General features: G+C 47.0%; 1 protein-coding gene across 1 annotated transcript; it reads left to right on the top strand.

Moving 5' to 3' along the window:
* The first annotated feature begins 10870 nt into the window (after positions 1-10870).
* SIGLECL1 (SIGLEC family like 1) lies at positions 10871-15423 on the top strand. The gene is made up of 5 exons (XM_072968852.1): positions 10871-10895; positions 12167-12448; positions 12572-12677; positions 13861-14007; positions 15022-15423. Exons 1-5 carry the CDS (start codon positions 10871-10873, stop codon positions 15056-15058), a joined length of 597 nt encoding a protein of 198 aa, XP_072824953.1. The 3' UTR covers positions 15059-15423.
* Positions 15424-16838: the final 1415 nt, after the last annotated feature.

The following is a 16838-nucleotide window of genomic DNA, read 5'->3' as shown; positions in this document are numbered from 1 at the left end:
CTACCCACCTCTCTCAGCCACCACCTTCACACACCTCAGCCACATGTCTGCCACTTCCTGAAGATCTCATTCCCCGTCCTTTCGTTACGGAAACGACAGGCCAGCCAAGAAACTAGCACCACTCGGAGGGTTGGAGTACTCATATTTATTATGCCTGCGGGCTCAGAGGGGCTTCTGCTCCGAAGCTCTGAGCCCCTCCAAGACATGCGCATGAGGTTTTATAGGGTTAATTACAAGTATGGGGCTATTAGCCAATAAGGCTCAAACAACAAAAAGCAAGGAATCAGTACACTGGAGCTTATCAATTCGGAACAGATCACGTTACTGACGCTTGTTGAGCTTGGATTTACGAGTTAGCTTGTTAGCCCAATAAACTGACACTAAACTTCAGATTTACGAGTTAGCCCAGCAGAACTCAGATCAGTAATCTGACACTTGTTACACTTAGATTTGTGACTTAGCTTGTTAGCCCAGCTGGGCTTTTCCTTCACACTTTCTTTCCGATCTTCATTCACATGGTTTCATCCCACTGTAATATTGTCCCCTTTTCCCATCTTTGCAGTCCATGCTTATCCTTTGAGATCTGGCTCCAATATCCCCTCCTTAGACAAGCTACCTTCCCTGTCTACATTCCTGCCACCCCTGCCCTGCACTTCCCCATGGAATGGGTTAGAGCATGGTTTATCAGCCTCTGCACTGTTGATATCTGGGCATTTGAGGTTGAATGCTGCTCTGTCATAGGGGCGTGTCCTGTGCATTTTAGGACGTCAAGGAACATCTCTGGCCTCTACCCAGGAGATGCCAGTAACTTCCCCTGCCCAGTTTTGACAACCCAAAATGTCTCCAGACATTGCCAAATGTCTGTGGGAGAGAAGAAGTCCCCAGCCCCGGCTGAGAACCACTGAGTCAGAACCTTCCTCCTCTACACTTGCACAGTGCTTCAAAGAATGGCCAGCTTTCCCCAGTTCTTCTTTTCAAAGTCACTACAAACACCATTTCTTCTCTCCTGTCAATTCCACAACAATTAAGTGCATTTCTGTTTCTTTGAATTGCATTCATGAGGGGAGCTTTGGGAAATTCCTATATTGGCTCTTTATTTCTTTGTTCCTCAATTTTTTTTTTAAATTCCCAAATTGTGTACTTACACTATGCTAAGAATAACAACAGGAAGAAGATATGGTTCCTGCCTCAGAGGAGTTCATGGGGTAGGGTTTGGGGAAGGAACAGAAATATTTAGCCTATTCAAACACAGTGTGATGAGGTTCCTATAAAGATGAGCATAGGGTATTGAACAGATAGTTACTGCTCATTGTCTGGGGTCCCAGGGCAAGAGTTCTGACTTCTGCCTCAGGGGTGGGAAGAGACAAAAGGCTTCTCAGCTCTTTTTCCAGCTGCACCTTGAGGGAAAAGGAGGAGTTGTCTGAGCAGAGAAGAAGAAAAGCAGCCCAGGTAGTTGTAACATCAAGTACCAAGCAAGGAAGTGGGAGAGGACCTGGCAGCTGTTTGGACAAGAGCAGTCAGCGTGCAGTAGCTGGATCCTGGGGTGAAGGAGACTAGGTGAGGTCACATCCCTAGAAACTCTGGGCTCTGCTTTCCAAGGGCTTTGTATCCAGGCTGAGGAGGCTGGGCTTCGCTCTTCAGTCTGTCACACACACACACACACACACACACACACAAAAGAAAAAATCTGGACTTCCGTAAGGAGACTTTGTTCAAAAGGATTATTGCAACAGAGGAGAGGAGACACGTCAGAACAAGTCTTAATACATTTTACAAGTTGGAAAACTTACAAAGCATCTCTTCCAATCACAGTGGAATGAAACTAGACATCAGTAACAAAAGGGAAACTGGAAAACTCACAAATATGTAGACATTAAATAGCACACCCTTAAACAATCAATAGTCAAAGAAGAAACCACAAGGGAAATCAGAAAATATCTTGGGAACAAATGTTAACCAAAACATATCACACCAAAATGTATGGGATGCTGTGAAAGCAGTGCTAAAATAAAAATTTCTAGCTGTAAATGTTCACACTGAAAAGGAAGAAAGATCTCAAATAAGCCACTTAACCATACAGATTAAGAAACTAGAAAAAGAACAAACTAAACCCAAAGCTAGTGGAAGGAAATGAATAATACAGATTAGAATGGAGACAAACGAAAGAGAATAGAAAAGCAAGAGAGAAAATCAGCAAGATCAAAAGTTTGTTCTTTGAAAAGATCAACAAAATTGGCCAACTTTTAGCTAGGTCAGCCAAGAATGAAAGAGGAAAAGTCTCAAATTACAAAAATCAGAAATGAAATTGAGGACATTACTGCTGGTTCTACAAAAAATAAAAAAGATTATAACAGAGTACTATGAATAATTGTACACCTCCAAATTGCCCAACCTAGATGAATGGGAAAATTCCTAGGAACACACAATCTACTCGGACGGAATCATGAAGAAACAGAAAATCTGAATAGACCTCTCACTAGTAAGAAGACTAAATCAGTCATTAAAAACCTCCCAACAAAGAAAAGCCCAAGACCAGATGGCTTCATGAGTGAATTCCACCAAATATTTATAACATGATTTTAAGTTAATATCATTATTTTTTATTTTTTTAATGGAGGTACTGGGGATTGAACCCAGGACCTCCTGCATGCTAAGCAGGCACTCTACCCCTGAGCTACACTCACCCATTCCCAAACATTTAAAGAAGAATTAATACCAATCTTTCTTAAACTCTTTCAAAAAATCAAAGAGGAAGGAACACTTTCTAGCTCATTCTATGAGGTCAACATTGCCATGATACCAAAACTATACAAAACCAGTACAAGGAAATAAAACTACAGACCAATATTGCTTAGATATGAAAGCAAAACAGGCAACAAAAGAAAAGTGAAAAACTGGATTTCACCAACATTAAAAACTTTTGTGCTTCTAATATCACTGTGAACATAGTCAAAAGGCAACCCACAGAATGGGAGAAATTGTTTGCAAATTACATGTCTGATAAAGGATTAATATCTACAACATATAAAGAACTCCTACAACTCAACAAATACAAATAAACCAATTTTTAAAATGGCAAAGACTTGAATAGACATTTCTCCAAAAAAGATATATAAGTAGTAATGAGATATCTCTTCATACCTATTAGGATGGCCATTAATTAATTATCAAAAAAAGAAAAAAGACGGAGGTTGATGAAGTTGTAGAGAAACTTGAACCCTTGTTCATTGCTGGTGAGACTGTAGAATGCTGCAGCCACTGTAGAAAACAGGAGGAGCCTCAAAAAATTAAACATAGAATTACTGTATGATCCAGTAATTCCACTTTTGTGTATATACCCCAAAGAAATGAAAGCAAGTACTCAAACAGATATTCGTAAACCAATGTTCATAGCAGCATTATTCACAGTAGCCAAAAGATGGAAACAACCTGAAGTTGTTGTCTGACAGAGTCTATTGACAGAGTGGATAAACAGAAAGTTGGATGCACATACAATAGAATATCATTCAGCCTTAAAAGGGAGAAAAATCCTATTCTAAGCTACAACGTGAATGAACCTTGAAAACATTATGCTAAGTGAAATAAACCAGACACAAAAGGACAAATATTGTGTACCTCACTTAGATGAGGTTCTTAGACTAGTGAAATTCCTAGAGAAAGAAAGTAGAATAGTAATTCCGAGGGGCTGAGGGAGATGGGAATGGTAACGGTTGCACAGTTTTAATTAAGTATGTTAAAAAATTTTCTGGAGCTGGAGAGTGATGATAGTTGCACAGCAATGTGACTGTACTTAATGACACTGAATCGCGTACTTAGAAATAATTAAGATAATAAATTTTATGTAATGTATATTTTATCACAATTTTTAAAAAGAATGTTGTACTATGTTCATGGTCAGTTTGTCCCCAAATTCATCTGTTAACTCAGTGAAATCCCAATCAGAATTCTGGAAGGTGTGGGTATGTGCGTGCGTGCGTGCGTGCGTGTGTGTGTGTGTGTGTGTGTGTTTGTGTGTGTTGAACAAGGGTTATTAAGAGGAACAGCTCTATCAGGTTTCACGTAGAGTGATTTTCATTAACATGGTCAAGAAAAGCTCCTGAGAAGAAAACTGGCGCCTAAATTTCCATGTCACCGCTCACCACTACTGATTGGCTCAAGCCCTCAAGATTGCTTCCCCCCCTCGCCACGCCCCCCACTGGTACTTTCAGCTCCTGATTGGCTCCGGCGGCTGTGCATCAGTTCCAAGAGGTATATGCTCATGCGCAAAGTTTCATCTGCCTCAGTGATTGGTTTCGGAATGCTAGCCATAGTGCAGTCACTGATTGGCTGTGAAATAGGCCCATGCAGTCTCTGATTGGCTGTGAAACAGGCCCATGCAGTCGCTGATTGGCTGCAGGGTAGAGGCGGACCGCGCGAGGCACGGCGGCGGGACCCAGGGTAGCCATCTCAGAGCCTTCCCGATGCTGACAGGACACATCGGGCCTCCGGGGGCTTCACGGGGCCCACACTTGGCTCTTCGGTTTTTCTGTCCGTTGTTGAGTGCCGGGCCTGCATTGGGACTGTCCAAACTGGGCTTCCATGAAAGGGGGGCTTCCCTGTCGGTCAGGCGGTCTGTCACTGAGCTTGGGCAGCTAGGCAGCCTCGGGTTCGGTTAGGCCAATTCTGGATCAAATTGGTAGGCTCCTTGGGAGCCAGTTCACCGACTAGTCGGTAAATTCCCCGGCAGCTTGTCTCATGTTCATCAACCTGCCACCTAGTAGTTCCCCTCAGTCAGGTTGAAGGGCAGCCAGGGGGTTACCAGCCTGCCAGTAAAGCCACCATCGGTCTGGTTAGTGCCCTTACGAGTCAACAGTTAGTCCCTTTGTGAATCTTTTGTTTTTGTTTGAGGTTTCTTTTGGCAGGGGGTGTGGGGGGGATTAAGTTTATTTATTCAATTTAAAGGAGGTACGGGGTATTGAACCCAGGCCCTCGTGCGTACTAAGCACACGCTCTACTCCTGAGCTATAGCCACCCCCTCCCACCCCCCAATCTGTTAATCAGATAATCCACCTTCACGGCCTGCCCTGTTCATCAGTCAAGTTAGACCCCTTCTAATTCAGACTCTTAATAAGCAAGCTGATCCCGCTATAAGACATTCGGTCATTTGTCACACCGTTATCCCGCATGGATGCCAGTTAATCAGTTTCGCAGTTAGTCCTCGGTTTCTCTAGAAAATCAGTTTTCCAGGCAGCATATGGAGGTCAGTCATCCAAAACTCAGTCCTGCCCTTAGCAAGTCTGGAAAGCCCTTTGCCTCATTTACACTCTGCTGAGGAAACATCCAGACGGAGGTGTGCTGAAGACAAAGACTGTCCCGGAGCCCTGGGAACAAGAGACGAAAGTAAAATTGAGGGGAGAAATGATGGGTGAAAAGAAATAAAAGGGACAGAAAAAAGTGGATGCTTGAGGAGTCGTCCCATGTATCTCTAATGCCTGGCAGGGAAGGGCGAGAAGAAACTGATCATTCCATCAGAGCTAGAATGATTATCCACCTCCAGTGATAAAGCCCACGCACGTTCCAGATGAGGAAATAAAAGGAAAACCAGAGAGGGGAAAAGAGTTGACCAATTTATTCAGTGATTTACTGGCAAATCCAGGACCCAGACAGGGCTCATTCCAACACCCAAGTGCAGTTTTAAATCACAGAAGGGAAAAGAAAAAAAAAAAAGGCAGTGCACAAAAGGGAAGTGGTTGTGAGGTGTGAAGAAGAGAAATGCTTCATTACCTGGGAGCCTGGACAGCATCTTCCCTATGTAAGAAGAAAGGAAACCTGTTGTGACATGTTAGAGGCCAAGAGTGGGGGCAGAGTCTACTCAGAGGGTCTATAAAACATGTAGAAATGGGGACAGGAAAACAGAACTGGCCAGAGGACCAGGAAAACAGTGCAAGGGGTTTAGAGGTGGGAAAGAGTGGTCCCAAATCCCATACTGACCAGGGGGTGGCGGGGGGTGGGGGGCAGGTAGGTGATTTAATAGAGAGCAGCTAACATTTATTGAATACATACTATGTAAGGCTGTTCTATTTATTTATTTAATCCTAAAAACAACCCTATGAGTGATTATACTCCATGTTTTAATCCATGTTTAATATGAGGTGCTGTTATAATCCATCTTTTATTTATTTTTCACTCTTTTTTATTAATTTTTCACTCTTTTTTATTAATTTTTTTTTAGATTCCACATATAAGTGATATCATATGGTGTTTTTCTCTTCCTGGCTACTTCACTTAGTATGACAATCTCCAGGCCCATCCATGTTGCCACAAATGGCATTATTTTATTCTTTTTAATGACTGAGTGGAAATCCATTGTATAAATATGCCACAACTTCTATATAATCCATGTTTTAAATTTGAGGAAACTGAGGCCTAGGGTGAGGTGAAGCATCTTGCTGGCCATCATGCAGCTTGCCAGCTTCACACCCAGGAAGCTGAAGGTTTTTTCAAAAAGGAAGGAGAAGCTGAAATTAGATAAACAACAAGGTCCTACTGCAGAGCACAGGGAACTACATTCAGTATCTTATAATAACCTATAATGGAAAAGAATATGTATGTGTATAACTGAGTCACTATACCTTATACCAGAAACTAACACAACACTGTAAATCAGGTATACTCCAATTAAAAAATTATTTTAAAGAGAAGCTGAAAGTTTAAAATTTTCTGTGAAATAGCTTGATTTTTAAATGTTATCCCTCACACAGAAAGTGTTGATTTTAAGAACTAATGTCATGCCTGGCAGGAGTGTCTTTGTTTGCCTAGGGCCTTGCATCACCCTGAATAGTCTAAAAAATGTAATTTAGGGCAGGGGCTGGCCACACGAGCTACTTTAACAATGTGATTTACAGTAAGGTCTTTGGATCCTGTGGTATCAGCTGACCTGCAGAAGGCGTGAGAGAATAAAGTCTCAAACAATCATGCCCACGTGATGGAGGCCCAATAAAAACTCTGGACACAAGGTTTGGGTGGGCTTCTCTGGTTGTCAGTATTCTGTGCCTCTTGTCACAAATGAATATCAGAAAATTCAAGTTGCTCTCTCCATGACTCCACAGGGAGACAATGGGAAGCGCTCTGGTTGGAACTTCCCTGGACTCTGCCCTGTGTGTTTCTTTCCTTGGCAGGTTCTAATCCATGTCCTTTAGTTGCAATTAACAGTAACCTTGGGTATAACAGTTTCAGCGAATCCTGGGAGTACTGCTAGTGAATTAGCAAACCTAAGGGTAATCCTGGGGACCCCCAAACTTGCAACTGATGTTAGAAGGGTGTTTTTAGGTACCCCTGAAATCTGAAGTTGGTGTCAGAAGTGAGGGCATTTTGTGGACTGTTCCCTAACTTTACTGTTGGCATTGGAAATGAAATTTGCTAGAACAAACATGACTCACTAAAATATATCATTTGGGAAAAGGAAGGATTTGAGGTCAGGGGATAATGAACCTTTGATTCCTGCCTGGCCCCAGGGTCACTCAAGGGTATGGAAATGCAACTGTTCTGCAATTAGTTACAGGAGGTAGAAGTTACCAAATTTTTTTAAATTGATGGATCCAGCCCCCAAAGGAGTTGACTCACTGGATGCATAAGGAAATGCAAAATAATACGAACAAGCTAAATATACATTCCTTTGGTTATTTTTATCTGTAATAGCTGAAATGAAAGTAAAGAAGGTAAAGTGGATCCTGACACTGAGCCAAGTTTGGGTTCTGTCCAAGGTACAGCCGTTAGCCTCAGGGCTGCTACTAGAGGGAAAAGTGATGCTGAAACAACAGATAGCCAAGGACGTTAAAGTGATTCATGGGGGAATGAAGAAAGATGAAGGGGAGAGTCAAAGGACGCATCCCAAAAGGGAAGAAATTTTTAAACAGTTATTCAGAAATGGGCTGAATAAAATGGACACTGATGGGGTCAAAACAAAGGTCTCAGGGCAGCACTCTTGGAGATTGGGTGGACCAGTGGGAACCCTGGATGTCTCCTCAGCATTGTAGGACCTTGATCAAGTCTGCTCTATTTACCCGAGATTGGACGAATTTAAAAAGCCACAGGACAAATATGACAATGAAAAACCTGACTTCAAATTGCCTGAGGTGATGGCCCCATAATCTAATCAAGATAAAGACTGATAAAAGGGCCTGGGTTCCTTGGTCCCACTCCCAGCTGGGGACTCAAAACCCTACATGTGTTGCTGATAGATGCAACTGGTGTTCCAGGTTCTTGTCCTGTCCCAGAAAGAATTCAGAGACAAGACATAGTGTTTAACAAAAGTAAAGTGAGGATTTATTAAAGGATGGATAGTACACTGTCAAGGGGAGAGCGGGCAGCTCAGGTGAGCGGCTGCCCTGAGTTTCTTTGGCAAGTTAGCTACATAGGGTGTAAAAATGAATGGGCGGAATATTCACTGGGGAGGGAAGGGCTTGGGGTCGTATTCCCTGATTATCATCCCAACTCCACCTTCCCAAAGGGAGGAGGGATTTTTGTCCTTATTTAGTCAGGATCAGAAGTGTCATGGCGTCAGTACATGTCGGGTACTTCTGATCTGCAAGGCTGATTTTACTGAAATGAGGGCTTAATGAGCAAAAGGTTACATTCGGACACTGGAAATTCCTGCCTTTTCTCACCTTTCTTTGTTCTTCTCCAGGCCACTTGTCACAAAAAGCATGATCCCTTATCAGGCCAAAGGTTCCTGCTTTTCTCTCTCTGCCCAGGGACCCCTGCCGCTCACATGATGTGTGGATTCCTGCATTTGGCCTGGGCCCCTCCTTTCTGCCCAATTCCTGCCATTTGGCCTGTGTCCCCCTTTCTCTGCTCATATCTAGTTGTCTGTCTGCTCTAACACATGCACATGAGTGGTAAAATTGTCAAGGGGTGGAGAAGAGATGTTTCTGTAACCCCATGCACCGTGATTCTAAAACCTGTTAGTAAATCCTAGTGGGAGTTAAAGTTAGACTGGGAAACTCTGGGACTTCAAGGATGGATAGGATTAAGGTGACAGTTTGGTTGAAAACTAAAATGTTTGAATAGATTTTATGTGAAGTCGGTGTGTCGTCTCCTCCTTTACCTGCATGTGAATAGATACCATGTATGGCGGGGGAACATCTCCCCGACCTAGTGTTATAAAACAGAAGACATGTAAAATCTCCCTTCAGCCAAAATTGATTGGACATGATGAACGGGAACCAGTAAGATTGCCCAGGCCCGCACAGGTTGTTCATTTGAAAAGTATAGGCTATCTGGTGGATGAAAGATGTTAGACGCCCAGTGTCTGCTTGGCTTCTTTGGATTTTGGAGGACACGCATTCTCCATCGGGGGTTACTGCTATCCCCTATCCGTAAAATTACTGGAAAGAAGTCTTGGAGTCTTTATGTGGGCAGAGGTTTATAGCAAAAGCCAGTGGGTACCACCCAGTGGTGACTAACGGGATTTTCTTTTTTACCAGCGTGACCTAGCCAAATGAGTTTGTCTTCCTCGTAGAAGATGTGTAGAACTAGGCTGGGCAGGGTCGGTGTAGCGGTTGCACCAGGCCATCAAGGGACTAGGCTTCTTGACTTGCTTCTGCTAAAACATCCTCACTGAGTGGCTTTCATCCCCACGGTTACCTCGTGGTTGCCAAATGGCTGCTCCACCTCCAGCATCACATCCATAGTCTAGGGAAGGAGAAGAAGGAAGTGACAAGAAGGAGGAAAGGACAGTATCAGGAAAGCAAAAATTTCCCAGGAATCCCCAGCCCACTTCCACTAAAACAATGTCACATGGTCCCCCCTTAACTGCAAAGACCATAGCTTGCAATACTGCACCCCTAAACGGGTTGAGTTTGTTCATAAAGAAGAGCAGGGGAGGTGACTGTCTGGCACCTACACAAAAACAAATAACTCAGTTATGAGGGAAAAATTACTTCCCCAGAAAAAAACAAATAAAATCACCTGACAATTCTGCGAGGGGAGAGATTACCCACTTCTGACTGGGTGGGGAGATCAGGAAAGGCTTCATGTAGGAAGCAGCATTGAACTCAGATTTGAAATTGAAGTGGGATTTGAATGCAGACAGGGGAGAGTTGCAAGAGGAAAAGCTGTGGAAGGGGGAAATCCCTGGTTCCCGGGAGAGGTATGTTTAGGGTGAAATTTGGAAAAAGGAACATTTCCCCTTCGGCATGGAAAATGCTGGAAAAGGCAGAGGGAGACAAGGCAAAATTGTGGGGAATCTTGTTTGCAAAACAAGGAAGTTTGGAACTTTTCCCATCAGCAGAAGGAATACCTGTCAGTTTTTATTCCCTTAAAGATGTGAAGTCTGTCCCATCCACTCCATCTCTCACAGCCCATGCACTGACTCAAGCGTGTCATTCTTTCCAGATCACCGCACCAGTCTCTCCCCTGGCCACCTGGCCTGCAGTCACTCCGCCTCCAAGCCGTTTCTCACATGGGCCCCAGTGGGATATTCCAGACGCTCAGGCCTGCACCTGTCCCTCCACAGATCTCTATTCATTTGAGAGAAAATCCAAAGACTTGGTACCTGAGACCCTCCCAAGTGGGCTGGGAGCGACAGACTAGGGGAGAAAGGAGAAAACAGACATGGCCTTGGGACTTCACAGAGGATCATGGCAGTGCCACCCTGTCCCTAGACACTCAAGCATCCCATCCCATATAATTCCTGCTTCTCAGAGTGAACAGGCCTTCAAGATGACCAAAGAGACAGAAGCCCCTGGCTTGCTAAGAATACTTTCTGCTCTCCCCAGCCCGACAGCGTCTCACTTACTCATCCCTTCTGAACCATACGGTCCTGGCGTCGGAGCCAGCCCTGGAAAAGGCCTTGGGCCTTCCCTGCTCCTGAGGACCATTGCTGCCGCAGATGGTTCTGCCACGGCTGCAGCTGGGTGAGTAGGACGGGAAGCAACGCTGGAGGGGTCTGAGCCCAGGGTGGGATGGGCTACAGTGATGTGAAGACAGAGGCCACAGGATGTAGGGTACCAAATAAGTGTGCATTAGACATCTTTGTGTGCCAGATTCTGGAGGGCTGGGCATGTCTGGGGCAGACAGCAGACTGGGTCAGGGAGCAGAGATGAGGGCGGGGTGGGATCTCAGTCGGGGGTTGGAAGATACCACAGCACAGGGAGCCATTTCAGTGTCACTAACATGTGCTGGAAGCTCCAAGGTTAGTTTTCAGCATCTGTTGTCGGTCTCCACAGGCCTGCTTGCCCAGGTGGGGCAAATCAGTCATCCAGAGGGGCAGCCCTGGAGGACAGGCTGGGCAGCACCAGCCCTGCAAATTCCTCATCCCCTTGGGTGACCTGGATGAAAAGTCCAAGATCAAGGGCTACTGTTCTGGGGGAAATGACCCCTTCCTTCCAGGAACCTCAAACAACTCCGATGAAAAAGTACGTGGAAACACTAAGAACCAATTCCTCATTATTGGAGACCTTGAAGAGCGTGACTGTTCCCTCTTAGTCCATGATCTCACCAAATGGACAGCACATCCTACCTGTTCTCTGCAGAGTGAGAGTTTCACGTGTTTTGACCCTGAAACTGGCATCGCAATCTTTCTTAAGATGAATGCTCAGTCAGTCAAAGGCCGCTGGAAGTGGGAAGAAGAAAATCTAGAAAGGGGTTCTCTGTTGAATGGGTAGCACTTGGCCATGCATTGAGCTAGGAACACAGCAAACTTCAGGGCATTCATTCTTACAGCAGTAATAGTATGATGTGAGTTCAGTGAATATCCCAATTTTTCAGACTAGGAAAGAGCAGAGAGGGGAAAGTGACTTGCCAACAGCATCCGGATAGTAAGTGATGGAGGAAAAATTTCATGAAATGGGGAGCTGGGAAGGGGCGGAGCCTAAGAGGAGAGCTGGGGATGGGAGCAGGAGAGGAGGCTGGGAAGTCTAGCCAGGGCGGGGGTGAGAAAACAAGGGTCACAGGCAATGGAGATCCTCAGAAGATTCCCTTGCCATCCGTCTAGAAGTTCGAGTATTGAGAGTCAAGCCAGATGACGGGAGAGGGTGAAGGGGAACTGGTTCTGGGGCCTGACTCCTCCGGGCTTCCAGAAAGTCTGAAGCTTCTTGTGCATCACTAGTAAGGAGAAAGTAGGTCCTGGAGGAAGTGGAGAGGGAATCGGGATGCCTTGCTGACTCCTGACCCTCCCTCCCCACAGCGCCGGCCAGGCTGCTCCATTCCTCTTGTTCCTTGAAGAAGACACTGCAGTGCAGCTGCTCCTTCCATGGGATCCCCACGCCCTCTGTGCGGTGGTTGGTGGGAGGCGCTCCCGTGGGTGTGAACGGCCCGGACAGTGGCCTCCAGGTGACTTCCCTCGTGCTTGGCCCCTGGGTCAACAGCACCGTCAGCCTCACCGAGCAGCCAGAAATGGGCACAAGCCTTCTCTGCGAGGGCAAGAACCCAGAGGGAACCCATGCCTTGAGCGTCCTGCTGATGTCAGGTGAGGGCAGAGGGACCCAGCGACTGGGTGGGCGCTGGGGCCAGTGGAGGGAGCCGGGAGGGCTTTGACTCCAGTTCCGAGATCTCAGGAGAGAAGCCCTTCTCACGAGCTTTCTGCTTCCAGGAAAGAGTTCTCTGGTTCCCCAGACCTTCATGGACGGGCTGATCCAGGGCGTTTTCTACGGAGCCATTGCGATTACACTGCTCTTCCTTTGCCTCGTCCCACTCATGTGAGTCCCGGGATTAAAACTCACCTGGCAGCCCCTCCCAGCGCCTTCTGCCAGCAGTCCCTGGCTGTGGGGCTGGCACGGAGAGGGCAGGACAGGACCCCTGCCCTCCAGGAACTTAGGGGTCTGGCGCCAGACATGGTCCCCACAAGCCAGAGCCATCAGGACTATACCTAGCCACAAAACAGGCCCAAGGGACAGAGGCTTTCAAGAATGTCATTAAAGAGAAAGCAAAGGAGGGAGTGGAGAAGCCAGCCGAGTCCCCAGGGCGCCGTCTGAGGGGCAGCAGGGCTGAGCACTCATTTAGTGGAAAGGAGTAGCTGCAGACCCTAGGAACACGTTTGGAACTTCTGGTGTCTTTGTGCAATGTCAGGTGCATTGAGAGTGACAAGTAATGGCTAAAACTGAAGTTGAGAATATTTCTTGGTGTTGATTCCTAAAGATTCTTTTTTTTTAATTAAAAAATATTTAATGAAGGTACTGGGGTTTGAGCTCAGGACCTCATCCATACTGTGCACACGCTCTACCACTGAGCTATACCCTCCCTGCTAAGACCCTTGAGAGCTGGCTAAATGTATTGGCTGGAAGCCTGAAGTGAGAAGGGCAAATTTGCCAGAGGTCAGGCCAGAGAGTTGGGCAGGGGACCCTCTGGCCAGTCCAGATGTCTTGGACTTCATCCTCCACTGAGAGCCATGGCAGAGTAAGCTGGGAAGGACGGCGTGAACTTGGGGTGGGACACAGACCCGAGAGGGAGAGCCAGGAGGCCTGAGGCCAGGCAGGAAGCTGGCACTGCCGTCTAAGCCAGGCCTGAGCCGAGCAAATGATGAGAGACAGAGAAGTGGGACTTGGGAATGGCTGTCTATCAGGGCTGAGAAATAAGAGGAGCAGGTGGCAGGGGAGACTGGGGGGCTATTTTTAAAGTATGGTCAGCTGGACTTAAAGACCAATGACAATCCTTCACAGTATGCAAAGCCCTTTCGTAGCTGACCTCATCTGAGTCCCACTGCTGATAAGCATTGTGTCCCCATTGTGGAGAGGATATAAGTGACTCCCAGAGAGGCTGCGTGGCTTGCCCTAGATAACACGGCAAGCTGGTAGTGTATAGAGGCTCTAAGCTTCTATGGAGACCAGAGCCCCTCTTGTGGGAGTGGAGAACCAGAACTGACCTGCAGGGTCATTTCCTTAGAGTGAAACATATCAGAATGAAGCAGGCAAAGAAAATTGCAGCAATCAAAGCAGAAGACAGCCTTAAAGTCAGAGTGTGCCAAGAACCTGAGATGTCTCTGAGGCCCGAGGAACCAGAAAAGCCCCATCTTCCGAGAGCCGGACATGGGTGGGTACCCTGTGTGTGGAGTCCAGTCTGTGAGAAGACGGGTAATAAGACCGATGAGGAGAGGCGCACACGGTGTTTGAAGAAAGCATCGCCCTCAGTCCTGCAGGACTTGCAGATCATGTTACAGATGGAAGCGAGGGCCCAGGGAGGGGAAGAGGGAGGAAAACGAAGAGAAATAACTTAAAGGGTGACTCGAATCAGCAGCACGCACGCACACACACACACAGTCCCCACTGAGAAGCGGGCTGGGAGAAGCCCTGACAGCAGTTGTGGCAGCAGAGTGGAAATCAAAAGCGTTGGTCCCCGAGTGTTTGGTGGGCTGCAGTCCGCAGGTGCCGCAGGCCCGGATCAGCCCAAAGCGCTTGGAGACCAGGCCAAGCCCAGGGTGCTCCTTCGCATGCCCTGCACCCCACACCCCCAGCAGGGCTTGGGGGGACAGTGCCGGGCTTGCTGGGCCTCGCTGTTATTTACTATTTACGATTCTCTAGGACTGGAAACGCCCTGCTGCTCTCCTTACACCCTGCAGTAGGAGCCAGTGTCCCTTTGTGGCTAAACCATGCATCTGTTAAATTCCACCAGTATTTCCTCCAGTCTCCCCTGACCTCCACACTGGGCAGTGCTGGGATCTCAGAAATGGGTCAGACCCAGGCCCTGCCCTCAGACAGCGACCAAGCTGGTGGGGAAGGCGCCCTCACAGTAACAGGGCTGAGCCGGGGGTTATGGTTGCCCAGAGGAGGAGGGACTGAACCTTCCTGGAAAAGTCGGGCAAAACTTCCCAGGGAAGTCTGCGGATCAGGCGGGTGGCTCCTGGTGCTGGGTTTGCAACAGAGGACCAGCAGGGGGCGACAGGGTTGCAGGCTCCAACCATGGGATTTCGAGGAAAGGGGAAGCCAACCCTTGCTCCACACTCCCTTTAATTCTGTGCTCAAAGGAAAGACAGAATTCTGTCTTTTTAGATTTGGATACCTCACCTCTAGACCTGTTCCAACTTCCTTTCTCTGCCCTGCCCTGCAGGACCCATTGCCCTAAGCTTCCAGGAGAAGCAAGATAAGCTGGACCTGACGAAACCTGTGAAAACGACGTTCACACCTGGAGTCCCCGCCACCCGGGAACTGCCAGCGTCCACAGCAGCCTTAGAGAGCCCTGCAACCCTGGGGTCTCTAACAGACGCGGAGCGCCGGAGTCTCCTCAGCTCACGGAGCCCTCTCAAGCCTCGTCTGTCCCTCTCACTGGCTATCTATTGAATAGGGTTCCTCTTGCACCTGGTCTTTGAACCTTGGAAAGCAAACTCCACGATCTGTTGTTTGGGTGAGCCGGAAGAAATATGCCCCATCCTGGGATGGTGTCAAAGGAAGGAAATAAATGTGAGACTGTGAAATAGGTCCACCAAGAAGTAGCTTTCGAGCGCCTACTGTGTGCCCAGTCCCTGAATACACATATAAGGGCGCCAGGCTTTGGAGCCATCACACGTGGATTGAATCCTCACTTCAGTGCTTAGTGGTTGTATGTCTTTGGATAAGATCTTTTGCCCACCCCTCTTCACTTTGAACTTCAGGATCATGTGAGGTATGCCTGGGTAGAAAGTGAGTGAAAAGCGGTGTCCAGAGATACCGGAGGAGGAAAGACGAAGATGGACCTTGAATGTCAACACAAGGTGTTGGAGCTTTATCTGGTAGGCCCGATAATTATCCTGACTCCCTCAGGATCTAAGTTCCGTGAGAACAGGGATCTTGTCGGTCTTGTTTTCTACTTGTATCGCCAGCACCTAGAATGACTCCTAAAACATAACAGGTTTTCAGAAATGTCAAATAATTGAATGAATGAGTGAATTATAAACTTTTGGAAGGTCTGAAGCAAAGCAGAGTGACCAGATACATAGTGAAAGCTCATCCTAGGAGTAGATATTGAAGACGTATTTAGAAAAGGAAAAACTGGAGGCAACGAGCCCAGTTAAAAGGTTATTGCAGTATTTCTTGGCCAGAAGGGAACACAAGGAATGAGAACAGGATTCTGGCAAGAGCATGGGCCACGGCTGTGTGTTCCCTTCAGAATGGATGGCAACCTCCTTTCTGGAGCCAGGTGCTGGTAATTTTTCAGAGGCTGGGCGAAGTGTCGCTCTTTGCTGAGGCATTATTTATGAGTAGTCCAGTGTTTCTCCCTTTCTCACCAGTGAGACAGTCATCCTGGGCTCAGGGGAGATGTTTATATAAGCCTCACATGTGTGCATGCAGTTCGCACGTTCCACAGAACCATGAGCCATACACTGAAGCAAAGAAGTCAGACACTGGCCCTGCCACCGTGGAGCTCACGGTCTATGCAGGTACACAGACGATGAAGAAATAAACACAAAGTTATAGCTTAAAATGTTGATAAGTGCCAGGAAGAAAGAGGAAAGAATGCTTTGAGAAAGTATAAGGGACCAGGCGAGGACTGAGAGTCTGAGCAGGCCACTCTGAGGAAACGATATTTGTGCTGAGACCTTAAGGAGTATGAGGAGCTAGTCAGAGGGAAAAGCAGATTCTAGGCTCTGAGATGGGACAGTGAAGAGCCCAGAAGGGGGTCCATGAGGCTGGAGCTCAGATTGAGGGGTGACCTTCCAGGGGACCAGACCTTTCAGGGTCTTGAGGGCTCTGATGAGAAGTTGAAGCTCTGTCCTCATCTGCAGTGTTACGACCCGTGTGCTTTGTAATTTTTTGGAAACTGGGCTCCGTATTCATCAGGACTCTCTGTGAGAATCTTGTGCCAGAGGTTTTTGAGTTGAGGCCAGAAGCCTCTGTAATTGGTTTGGTGTTTGCCTCTATCAAAGAAACAAGTCTACTAGCGAGAGGGGA

The sequence above is a fragment of the Vicugna pacos genome, chromosome 9 (assembly GCF_048564905.1).
Source record: "Vicugna pacos chromosome 9, VicPac4, whole genome shotgun sequence".
Classification (NCBI taxonomy): Eukaryota; Metazoa; Chordata; class Mammalia; order Artiodactyla; family Camelidae; genus Vicugna; species Vicugna pacos.
The sequence above is the reverse complement of the archived record's forward strand: the minus strand, read 5'-3'. Positions and strand labels throughout refer to the sequence as shown.